The sequence below is a fragment of the Gadus macrocephalus genome, chromosome 8 (assembly GCF_031168955.1).
Source record: "Gadus macrocephalus chromosome 8, ASM3116895v1".
Classification (NCBI taxonomy): domain Eukaryota; kingdom Metazoa; phylum Chordata; class Actinopteri; order Gadiformes; family Gadidae; genus Gadus; species Gadus macrocephalus.
Genome location: NC_082389.1, coordinates 5,886,383 through 5,897,797, shown reverse-complemented (window position 1 = coordinate 5,897,797; position 11,415 = coordinate 5,886,383). Strand labels below are relative to the sequence as shown.

At 48.9% G+C, this 11,415-nt stretch overlaps 1 protein-coding gene across 5 annotated transcripts in view; it reads right to left on the bottom strand.

Annotated features, from left to right (window-relative positions):
* Window positions 1–200: 200 nt before the first annotated feature.
* Window positions 201–11,415, bottom strand: part of LOC132462695 (histone-lysine N-methyltransferase 2C-like) — a 38,030-nt gene continuing 26,815 nt past the window's right edge. For all 5 annotated transcript variants that reach the window (XM_060058373.1, XM_060058375.1, XM_060058376.1 and 2 more), the window contains 10 exons: window positions 11,211–11,350; window positions 10,820–10,930; window positions 9,442–10,588; window positions 8,814–8,950; window positions 8,553–8,695; window positions 5,749–5,923; window positions 5,500–5,616; window positions 3,109–3,182; window positions 2,853–2,961; window positions 201–2,203 (listed from right to left, as the gene is read on the bottom strand). In XM_060058373.1, coding sequence (XP_059914356.1) covers window positions 2,111–2,203; window positions 2,853–2,961; window positions 3,109–3,182; window positions 5,500–5,616; window positions 5,749–5,923; window positions 8,553–8,695; window positions 8,814–8,950; window positions 9,442–10,588; window positions 10,820–10,930; window positions 11,211–11,350 — 2,246 coding nt within the window. In that variant the 3' untranslated portion in view covers window positions 201–2,110. The remainder of the gene's footprint in view (window positions 2,204–2,852; window positions 2,962–3,108; window positions 3,183–5,499; window positions 5,617–5,748; window positions 5,924–8,552; window positions 8,696–8,813; window positions 8,951–9,441; window positions 10,589–10,819; window positions 10,931–11,210; window positions 11,351–11,415) is intronic.

Sequence of the window (11,415 nt, the reverse complement as noted above, 5' to 3'; positions counted from 1 at the left end):
TACCAGAGCACAATGTGCATTGTTTACATGAGGAAAAGGTGAGTGAGGGCGCTTGGCCTGCAGGGGGCTCTGGTGAGGTAAGGAGTAAGGTACATACGTATACATGCCTTCTTGAAATAGTTCAGCTTTCACTTACGTTAAAAGACATCGACACAGATCATAACAAGTTTCGAATAACTTGCATTCGTAATATGACATAATAGGATGTAAAATAGTTTTATTTTTGTAAATGTTTCTAAATTCCACAAACTCCAAACCTCATATTACTCTGTACACTTCAAAAGGCATTTTTCAAAAAGAAAAAAAATTCAGACTACTTTACAGGACCAAGAAAAATGTAGCACAGACAGGCAGGATGATGTAATATACAAGAGAAGAAAAATATCCAGGGAACAATTTTGTTACAACCATTCATTGAGAAAATATATACAATTGAGTCTTGAGAAAGTTAAAAAAATACATGCCATATACATTACAAGTTCTAAGACTGTCTCCAAAATTTTACAGTCGACTTGAAATTGTGCACGCAAAAACTTCCATTTCTAAGCGACAGGTGACTTGTGAAGTATAAGAAGCATTTCTGATTAAGGGGAATGCCATCTCTGAAAAAGGTAGCACCACCTTCCCTTCCAAATAGCATCTCCCCCCCTGGGTTTATTCACTGTTCAACATTAAACTGTTAAAATCTTGTCTAACTCGCGACATTAGACGATTCACCTCATTCTTCTCCCCGAATGTAGAAACAAACAAAATCAGGTGAAAAACACAATTGTGTTCCTATGCCTACTGTATTCGTGTTAAAAAGTTAAAAGTTGTTTTTGGGTAGTTAAAACCTAATTCACAGTTTTTTTTCTTCCTTAAATCAAACCTGAATAACAGCAAACAGATCAGAAGGATCTCTTACTAAATCGAAGAGTTCACTTGATTCTGTAATCCATAATTCATTACCACATTATTCAACAAAAATATTTCTTTTCGAGTGGTCAAAGTACGTGTAAGTCACAAAACACTACGCTACAATACCTTACTTTTAATACAACAAAAATACTTTGTGAATTGTGGTTATTTTACAAATTCTGTACAGAATATTCATAATATATACTCTCAAACTGAAATCAAAATGTCCATCTTAAATAAATTTCAACAACAAACAAAAACAATTTAAAAACACCCAAACATCGAGAAGGTTAAGGTAGTATTTGGTCGGTTATTCCTATAGTTTTCTTTATGTACATTTCTTTTTTTTTCTTTTTCTTTTTACAAAAGTAACAGCATGTCTTCAATCTTCAAAACAATAAGCGGTCTAGCCTTCTTTAACTCATCCCATGAATAAAATTCATTCACTCTAATAAATACAAAACGTCCTCTCTCTAAATCCACACAGATCACGACAGAAACCTAGGATAAAACTGACTCATGGAATCAAGTATCTTCAAAGTTCTTTGTGTGTTGTTGTTTTTCATTCGTTTTTTAAAGTTTTTTTGTTGTTGTTTTGTGTGTGGTTTTTTGTCTTTTTAGTGCAAGTTAATATTCCCTTCGTGGTATTCGTTGCTGTACATTCCTCATTCAGTGATGTCTACATTTAGTCAGGGTATACATTAACAGTATGAAACAAAAAAGGGCCCGCCCTTATAGTGAGAAGCAATAAGGCCGCACCCCCGCACAGTGCTCTCATTGGCTGGTGGATTTCGCGCCTTATGTATACCAAAACAAAACACATGGATACAGAGACAGACGGAGGACCTCAGACACCACAGTGCCTCCCATATCTATGTATAGATATACATAAAGATATACATATAGATGTATATATCTACAGATAGACATGGCACTAGTCGCGTCTTGCTACTTCCTCCTGTTTCTCATTCCTAACAAGCCTCCTTTCCTCATTGGCCGACGCGGGACGCCACTCCTGAAACAACGCCTCAGGCCTTTCCGCTCACTTGGAGATGAAACCAAAAGAAAAATACTAAAGAGTCGTACTAATGCCGTTAGTGAGATGGTGAGATGCTATTTTCTTAGTGAGGGTTTTTAGGACGCACGCGGGCGCGCGGGGCAAAAAGGAACGCGCCCTCCTCCGCCGCCGCCTTTGTAACACAATCTCCCAACTTCAGTTGATCCACTTCCTGCACTCGCTGGCGCCACACAGGCAGGCGATCTTGGGCTGGCCCTCGGCCGCGTCAAACTGGTAGTCAAAGCACAGCTGGAGGACGGGGAGGGAGGGGGGAGGAGGAGAGACGGGGGGAGGGGGAGGGACAGGGGGGGGGGGGGGAGGGACAGGGGGGGGGAGGGACAGGGGGGAGGTGGAGGAAGAGAGACGGGGGAGGAGGAGGGACAGGGGGGAGGAGGAGAGACATGGGGAGAGACAGGGGGAGGGGGAGACAGGGGGGAGGAGGAGAGACATGGGGAGAGACAGGGGGAGGGGGAGACAGGGGGGGGGGAGGAGGAGGGGATGGGGAGGAGGAGAGACAGGGGGAGAGACAGGGGGAGGGGGAGACAGGGGGGAGGAGGGGATGGGGAGGAAGAGACGGGGGGGAGGAGGAGGAGAGACGGGGGGGGAGGAGGAGAGGCAGGGGGAGGAGGAGGGGATGGGGAGGAAGAGACGGGGGAGGAGAGACGGGGGGAGGGACAGGGGGGAGGAGAAGAGACAGGGGGAGGGACAGGGGGGAGGAGGGGATGGGGGAGGAGGAGAGACAGGACAAGGTGATGGGGAGGAGGAGAGGAGAGACAGGACATAGTGAGGGTTGGAGAATTTGAGTTGTTGAAGGTCATACGATACTAACTCTTACAACTAGTTGCTAGAACGCTACAAAAAAAAGGATGTATTTGTTATCTAATCCTAGTGTACGTACCTCCTCCCCTTTCTCTATCCTCCGGTTACAGCTGATGATGATTTTGTAGCCTCGTTCGAAGGTCACCACCTCGGCCACGCAGTTGGGAGCGCAAGAGTGGTTGATGTATCTTCAGTGGGCGGAGAACAGACGCATGGTGAAAACGATGCACGGTGTCATTGTAGACAGACGTCGGTACGAAGGGGACGGGGTCGACGGAGGGAGTCACGATGGGAGCAGGTTAACAGGAGAAGGAGGGAGGGGGGGCGTACAGTACCTGGCCAGACCTCCGCTCCGGGTGGCGTCCACCACATGCTCGCTGTCGATGCGGAACATGAACACTCCTCGATTCTGGAAGGGATCCGCAACAGAGATTAGGTTTCTGCAGCACGTCAACACTAGAAGGGAGTGTTGTAGGGACACAGAGTCGCCACTAGATGGTGCGTTGTACTGCACTGCTGCACGAGTCCGTGGTCGAAGCTAGAATGCTTTCGACAAAATCGAAAACCTGTACTGTTAAAATGCCTTTTTGGAAGTATGCCTGCTTCAACAGAAGCCTAAATGTATCACGTAAATCTCAAATGTAGGCTCTGGGTAAAGCCACTGGACACATCATTAGCCTCATAAAAAGGTTGGAGTATGTTCTTGGGTTTATTGCCGGGTGTAAACCTCTCGTACTCATAGAACACGTACTACGTGTCCGTGGGAACACAATGGCATGTTTCTCTATCGCCACTGGCCATAAATAAAAACTTTAGGAAGCAAGAGTTGCATCACAGGCCTGGTTACTATCCTCAAGGCCCAAATTCAAGTCAGTCAGTGAGAGTGAAATCTTTTTCAGGCCTCTCCTATGGATCGGTGGGGTGGGGGTTGAAATGTGCAAAGAAAAGAAAGACAGATTCAACACATCAGCACCCATCACACCTTTCTGAAGGCAATGTTGTGAAAGATACCTAGCAAAATTACCCACATCATCAGTATGAGCTATTATGAGGATGAGGATGATGATGAAGACGACTATTATAATAAGCATGGCTAACACTTGGGGACCTACACAGGGCTGTATTTATGAACGTACCTCACCGTGTTGCTGGGCTCCTACAAGCCGAGTGTGTAAGAGGCTGGCCTACAGGACTAATACAGTTGGAAGACCTGATTGAGCCATGGCAAGAACGACAGGTTTTTACTGCACAACGTGTTTATACTGGACGTGCCGGTGTGTTGGTGATTCTGAGGAGTAAGGACTGGACCGCTTTGACTGAAGGCGAAGAGAGCGCAATGGAGAATGCTGATGGTGGAGGAGGAGGAGGAGGGACAGGACATTTTACAGCCATTGGGACTGAATCGACATCAGACTGATTCAGGAACACAGCCAGAGGTTCTGGAGATGAGTCAGAAGACGCTACAGTTTGAGGTCAAACAGCTGGCGTTCCCAGGGCAGGAGGCCACAGGGTAACGTGCTGAAAGAGGCAGCGGGGCCAATGTTAAAAAGACTAAATTAATTCCCTTCCTGTTTGATGATGAAATGTGGATGTTCAAATGTGGACGTACAAATGCAGAAGCAGCTAGAAATGAAAGCCAACATTCTGATCTGACTGATGCCCAGCTGAATACACTCATGGGCTTAAGATATGCAAGAGGTATTCTTGGTACAGGGGGGCAATAACCTGGGGGCCCTCTTGTGTGCTGAAGAAGCACATACTATTCATAGGCGCCATGCCTAGACAAAAGTTCAGAGGCATATCGCGGTATCTGCACTTTGATGACAAGAATACACGGACTGAGCGTGCAGAGACAAAGCAATTTACCTTGATGTCTGAGCTATTTCAACTATTTCTACAATGAACAAGGGGAGGCCCTGGGAGGATATCACATTGATGAACACCTGGCCCCCTACAAGGGATGGAATTCAATTCTGGATGGTGTTCGATGGGGGTACCAAATACAGCCTGAACGCTATTCTTTATTTAGGAAACTATGTAAACAGGCCGCCAGGATAATGGCTTGCTGACAACCTTGTCATTACTGACCGTTCCTTTCCCCAGGAAAAGGTCAAAATGTCACAACTGATCATTTCTTTACATCAACCGCACTGGTGGCTGTGACCTTTGGGCTCACAGCGCTACCCTGGTCTGGGCAATGTATAAAAAGAGCAGGGAGTCTTGAAATGCCACCCTCAGAATTGATCAGGCAAAGCACAATAACCGTGTTCCTCCATCATTGTAGCCCATAGTAAAAAGCTTTGCAAATATAGTGGATTCAACTAAAGTCCTTCTTGGTAGGCATCGAATGAAGATCCCACTCAGTCAATTCCCCAGTCTCATAGTAATCCTGCACCGTTGCGACGCCTGTTGGACAAAAGCTGAACCGCGGCCTGGCAGGTCCAGCAGCGACCATGTTTACAGTGTACAAAAAGGTGTGAAATTGCTTGTAACCTTGTTTTCGGATATACTTAATGAATTTGAACACGCACTCGTTAACAAGACAAATTAAGGCCAAGTCACGAAAGGCCGATACTGAATCCTACTCCCACTCTGAGTTTCACTTTATATTCACCAGCAGCCAAAACATCCCACCCACTTGAGTCAAACAAACAACACACCAGAAACAAGCTCTTTCCCGTACAAATCCACCCGGTTATTTCGACGGCCATCCCCGGGGAGCGTACCTGAGACCGGTAGATCTTCTCCTTGCTGATGGCCACCTCGTTGCGGAGCACGGTCCCGTTGTACTCGATCATCATGGTCTGCTTCTCGATGTCCTTAGCGGCAAACAGCCCCAGACCCTGTGGGAGACAGACAAGGCAACGTGTTGAGCTCCAACCTCTACAGGGACGGACAGCAGGGGGTCACCTGCCTGCTGTCAAAAGCGCATTGACAGCAGGAACACGCTCCCGTAGCCACCCCCCCCCCCTCACCTGGACGCGGGAGCGGCCGAGGTAGACGTTGGCCCTCCACTCGTTCTTCATCCAGCGGTACTGGGAGGAGCGAGGGTGCACTACCGGAGGCTTGCTGTGGGGGGCGCCACCTTCTCCCTGGGCCACGTTCTGGTTGGAGCGGGCGCTACTCGCGGGCACTGCCTGTGGCTGGGGCCTGAAGGAGAGCAACAGGAGACAACGTTATATATATGGGGGCGGGGTTGGTTCTTACACTTTCTTAATCTTGCGTGCGTTGCTCATCAAAATCAGCATACAGTATCTCTCATCTTCGTCCGCAGCGTACAATAGTCATCCCTAATAGATGCAAGTAATTAACCATCAAAGACCCTGACACATTGTGACAACCAACCCGTCCCTGGTTGGTCATCCCAAACTATGGGTTGGTTGTCCCGAACTATGGGTTGGTTGTCCCCATGCTATCAAAGTGGTTTCAGTTTACAAATAAAAACACCAAAAAAATACGTGGCAGCTTTTTAGTTTTTTATTCTAGAGACAGCAAATACATTTTAATAGATGCACCGTCTGCAGGCCCTTTATATTTGTATTTTATTCAAACCATAATTGTGAACCAGGATGATTAGTTGGAATGTCCTCTGTCAAATGAAGGAATCGACTGTTGAAGTCATTATAGCCTCTATCAAAGCCAATGTGTCATAACCATTCCTTGTGTATAGGTGTGACAACAAACCCCAGAGCAGTGAGACAACCAGCTTATGTCAGTGGTTCCCCTATATGCTCCTAGCAGAGGCAGTACGCCGCTGCTGAAAATATGACTGCTGATTTTTTTTTTTTAACAAGAGGAGAGCTTCAGTTTATCTCTTTAAAATAAGAATGTTCGATTATTTTGCGCTACGCAAAATAATATAACGATCCGTGCTGGATATGCGCTTCATATCAAGGTCAATTCACACACTTGTGAGTAAAGCATATAAAAGGAGAGCTCCGTCTTATCTCATAAAAAAACTAATTTTATATTATTTTGCGCTACCGACGCTTCATATCCAGGTCAATTCACGCACCTGTGATTAAAGCATAGCTATAAAGGGAGAGGAACTTCCGTAAAATTGGAAATAAATTGGCAGATTCGGAGTTTGCGGTTCAATAGATCATCAGTGAAACATCGTTGCGACACAATTGACACCTCTGGTGCAAAACTGAAAACTACCACAATGGCAAAATTTCAATAGCGTCGCCATTATTGACTCTAGAGCCCCAAAACTCGTTCCATAGAGGCTTGGCCTCTTTATGGTCCTACAACTACAATTTACAACAACTACTATTTTTGAGGATTTTTTTATTGAGGAACAATTTCAATAGCGTTGCCATTATTGACTCTAGAGCCCCAAAACGTTTTCCATATAGGTATGGGCTCTTTATGGTCCAACTCCTTCAGTTTTGATAGATAGATATATATCTCCACTTAATTTTAAGGAATTTATTTTTAGCAAAAATGTCAATATATATATATATATATTTTTTTTTAACAACAATTTAAGTAGCGTCGCCATTATTGACTCTAGAGCCCCAAAACTTGTTCAATAGAGGCATGGCCTCTTTATGGTCCAACTACAACCTTTGTGATGGCGAGAGGGGAGGGAGTGGGAAGATGCATTGGTTGGAGGCACAGACCTTTTCGATTGTTGTAGCATTTGTGTTATGTGATGTTTGTTAAATAAATGTAACACATTTTTTTAATGATTGTACTTGTAAATGTCAATCTCTCCATATTTCCCCTGCTCATTACTGTGCACACATGTACTGTATGTACACCCTGCTGGTGCCGACAGACGCATAGAAACCTCCCTGCAGGGTTCGCTTTGCGAGCACAAAAAAAAAAAATTGCGAGCGGAAAAGGAAACATTTCAGCTCTGCTGCTGCAACTCCATCCTAGGGGAAACACTATCTATAGGTGTGACAACAAACCTGACGTCCTTTCAGTTGCTAGCACGGCAGTAATGAATAACCCTCCTGTTTTCTGATTATGAAATGCCTCATGGCCTATAAAAATTGACACAAACACCACCAACATGAAAAGGTACTCAATTTGAAAAATTCTCCTCTACCCAATCTTTTTGGTGTCTTTTGTGACACAGAATTGCCCGACAGAAATGAGCATGACATCACGCTCAATGTTGGACATTGACCTGGTGAACAGCACCCTCTAGTTTGACTGTAACAAGCAATGTGACAACCAACCCTGGCCTTCCTACACATTCAACATTATAATCGTCACTGTCACGGTTGGATCTTACGTAACCAAGTATGATTAACTTTAACTTGGAGTGGTGGACACCTTTAATATCATTAGTATGCTATACTACCGGCTAATCCTAAACTATGCTTTACTACCCAATGCTAGACTATACAACACTCCAACGCCGTAAGTTGTAAATCGACAACCGGGTGGGTCATATGCCGTCCATGATTAGAATTGGTGGCTCTAGAATGTCCATTATGTATTTTTTACATGGGATGTATTGAAGTGAATCTGCAATCTTGTACGGCGTCTCCAGTTATCCCCTCTATTGGGCCTTACTGGGAACCAGTGCTACCCTGCTTGTAAAAGCTAATACTCCCCGTGTATAATCCGCATGGCCTGTGTGAACAAACGAATGATCACGACAAATAGCGGCGTGGGCACATCTGACATTTTTCAAGTGCTGCAAGCAGAGCGAGCAAACAGCCCCTTCAGCAGCAACGTCACGGCAAGACGGCTGCTGGAAACGCCAAGGCCGTTTAAGAGCACAGGACTCGGCCTTCAGGAGTAGCCTAGTCTTGGTTACCTGATGACCAGGGTGGTGATGGGCTTGTTGGCCCGAGGCTGGGCCCGGGCGCTGCCAGCGGGGTTGAACTTGAGCGGCAGCTCCATCAGAGGGTTTCGGCCATAGCGGAACGAGTACCTCTCACAGACTTCCACTCCTGGCAGCTGGAAAGGAGAATTGCATAACAATAATACATTCAGATTTTTCCCCAATGAAAGTGTGTACTCGATGCGTCTCCGCCACGATGGTGGACGCCTGACGAGAGGGAATCAAGCCACGAACCGATTCGGCGATTTTGGTGACGGCGGAGATGGTGAGCCCAAACAGGTCCTCTCCTTTCAGGTAGACGGGGAAGAGTTTGAGGGTGTCGGACTCGGTCCTGCGCTCGGCGACTGGGCCCAGGACCTTATCCCATACCCCTGGAGGGACAGAGGAGAGGAGGACGTGAGCTGCTGACAGTAATTGTGTTGTCACCTGCTGCCTCAGGACCCATCCGTCACACTGGGGCCCGGTTCACACTGGGACGGCCGGTCGTTTGTCACCATTGCCTGATATGATCTCGTGGAATTTGACAGGAAACAGTGACGGCAACATCCTTTTTACCCTAATTTGGCATTTTGTGCACCGTTATTAACAAGCCCTATGATTAATCCGTCGCCGTAGAAACGACTTTACTTTGCACATAGCGATGATCTGTTTACAGTAAAGAGCTACGGGGGCTGCGGTGATTTGTGTTGTTGACACAATTGTTTTGACAGCGTTCTCGACGGCAACAATGCATCAGCAGGCATTAATACACAGACGAATCAACAGCAGAGGCCGTCTTTTTAAACATCTCTCTGGGCGGAGAAGGCAGGCCCAGCCCTACCAAGGCAGGGGGGGGGGGGGGGGGGGGGGGCAGCATCGGTACCTTTGGGGCTGGCGTCGGTCAGGACCAGGTCCTCGTGGCCCTGCTCCACCACGCGGACGGAGAACTCGGGCAGGTCCTCGCGCTCCTCCACCGAGCACACGTAGCGGCAGCGCCGGTTGCCGTGGCGCATGCTCCAGTAGATGCGGCAGGCCTCGTAGCCGGCGGGGAAGATGGCGGTGGGCGAGTGGAAGGCGGCCATCTGCGGCGGCGTCAGCTGGCCCATGGCGTGCAGCACCAGGCTGCCCACGCGGAAGGTGTAGCCCAGCTCGGGCCGCCGCACCGCCGAGGCGATCTGCCGCGCCTCGTCCCGCTGCACGTACACGCGGCGGAACACGGCGAAGCAGCGCAGCTCGTGCTCCGCGGCGTGGCCCCCGGCGGCGGCGGCGCCGCGCGGCCGGTGGGCGTGGCACAGCATGGTCTTGTCCTTGTAGAAGGTGCAGTGGGCCTGCAGCGCGCAGGGGAAGTGGTAGACGTTGGCGCAGCGCAGCCGGTGGCAGCCGCCGGTGGCGCCCGTGCGCTGGCAGAAGGCGCAGCGCGACGCCTGGCCCCGCCGCAGCGCCGGCTCCACGTTGATGAGCGCGCCCGCCTGCGTCTCGTACACCTCGCTCGACCACAGCGCGCAGTTGAGGTGCACCCAGGCGTCGGCGTCCAGGTTGAGCAGCCGCCCCGGCCCGTCCGTGGCGCCGTCGCCCGGCTGGTGGCAGAAGCAGCAGCGGCGGGAGTCCCGCAGGGCGGCGGGCGGCCGCAGCGACGCGCCCAGTCTCTTCAGCAGCTCGTCGATCTTGTCCTCGTCGGGCAGCGCCGAGCCCCGGGGCACCAGCACCTGCAGGGTCCACTTCCTCCAGCGCAGGCCCTTCTGCCGCTTGCCCTGGTGCCAGCCGCCCTCGTGGTGGTGGTGGTGGGCCCGCGGCCGCGCCTTCAGCTTCACCGTCACCTTGATGGTGTCCGACTTGGCCTCCGTCTTGGGGGTGAGTCCCGCGCCGAGGAAGGGGAGGGGCGGCGGCGGAGGGCTGGAGGGAGGCGACTGTTTGGGCTGCAGCTGGGCGAGGCAGTGGACGTCCAGCGTGGACATGTTGTTGCTGTACTGGTGCTGGGTCTTGGACAGGCTCTCTTTCTCCTCCGTGTCCGGCAGGAGCTCTACCGTGTCCTGGGGGGGGGGGGGGGGGGGGAACAGACGTGACACGCCGCAGGGACGAGTCAGGGACGAGACAAAGAGGGAAATACTGGTGTAAAAAAAAAATATTTAATCGTTTTGACAGAGTTTAAATAATAGAGTGATACACATTGGCCTGCAGGGCTGAAAAACACACAGACGCACAAGACACTTTGTTAAAAAGCGTAACTCTTTCTGACTCGAGGCTTTGTTAATGGAACATACCTTAGTTTCAGGGGTTGACCTTGGCTGGGAGGATGAGGAGGAGAAGAGGAGGAAGCAGCTGTGACTACAGAAGACCAAGTTTCCTTCCGACTTCATCTCTCCGTCAGACTCCTGATGAAACAGAAATATTAACAAAAAATTTCACCCTCTGGAGGTTAGAGTAGAATAACTATGGTTCTGCTACAAAGGTAAGGAATGAGAAATGTTTGAGGCAAGAGGGCGTGGGTGAACAGAGATGTAGACTAAAATGTTACGCCCTTGACAACACTTTCAATTGTACGCCCAAAAGAGAAGCTAGTATGGCTTCAGACATCCACATCATCTACAATACAGGCACGGCACGAGGCTATGGACCTTAAATAATACAACACGACAATAACTCAATCAGTACCCGTTTGTGGTTAGGGAGGTCTTTGAGGGACTTCTGAACTCCGTTTCCCAGCACCACCACCTTGCAGTGGCAGCACCACTGGGGTTTGGAGCCAGGGCTGCCGGGGATCTTCTTGTCTGCTCCTCTGACTGCAGCCGAGCCTGAGACACATAAACACATCAACGTAAGCGAGCGAATAACCAGGACCAGTAACATTATTAGCATT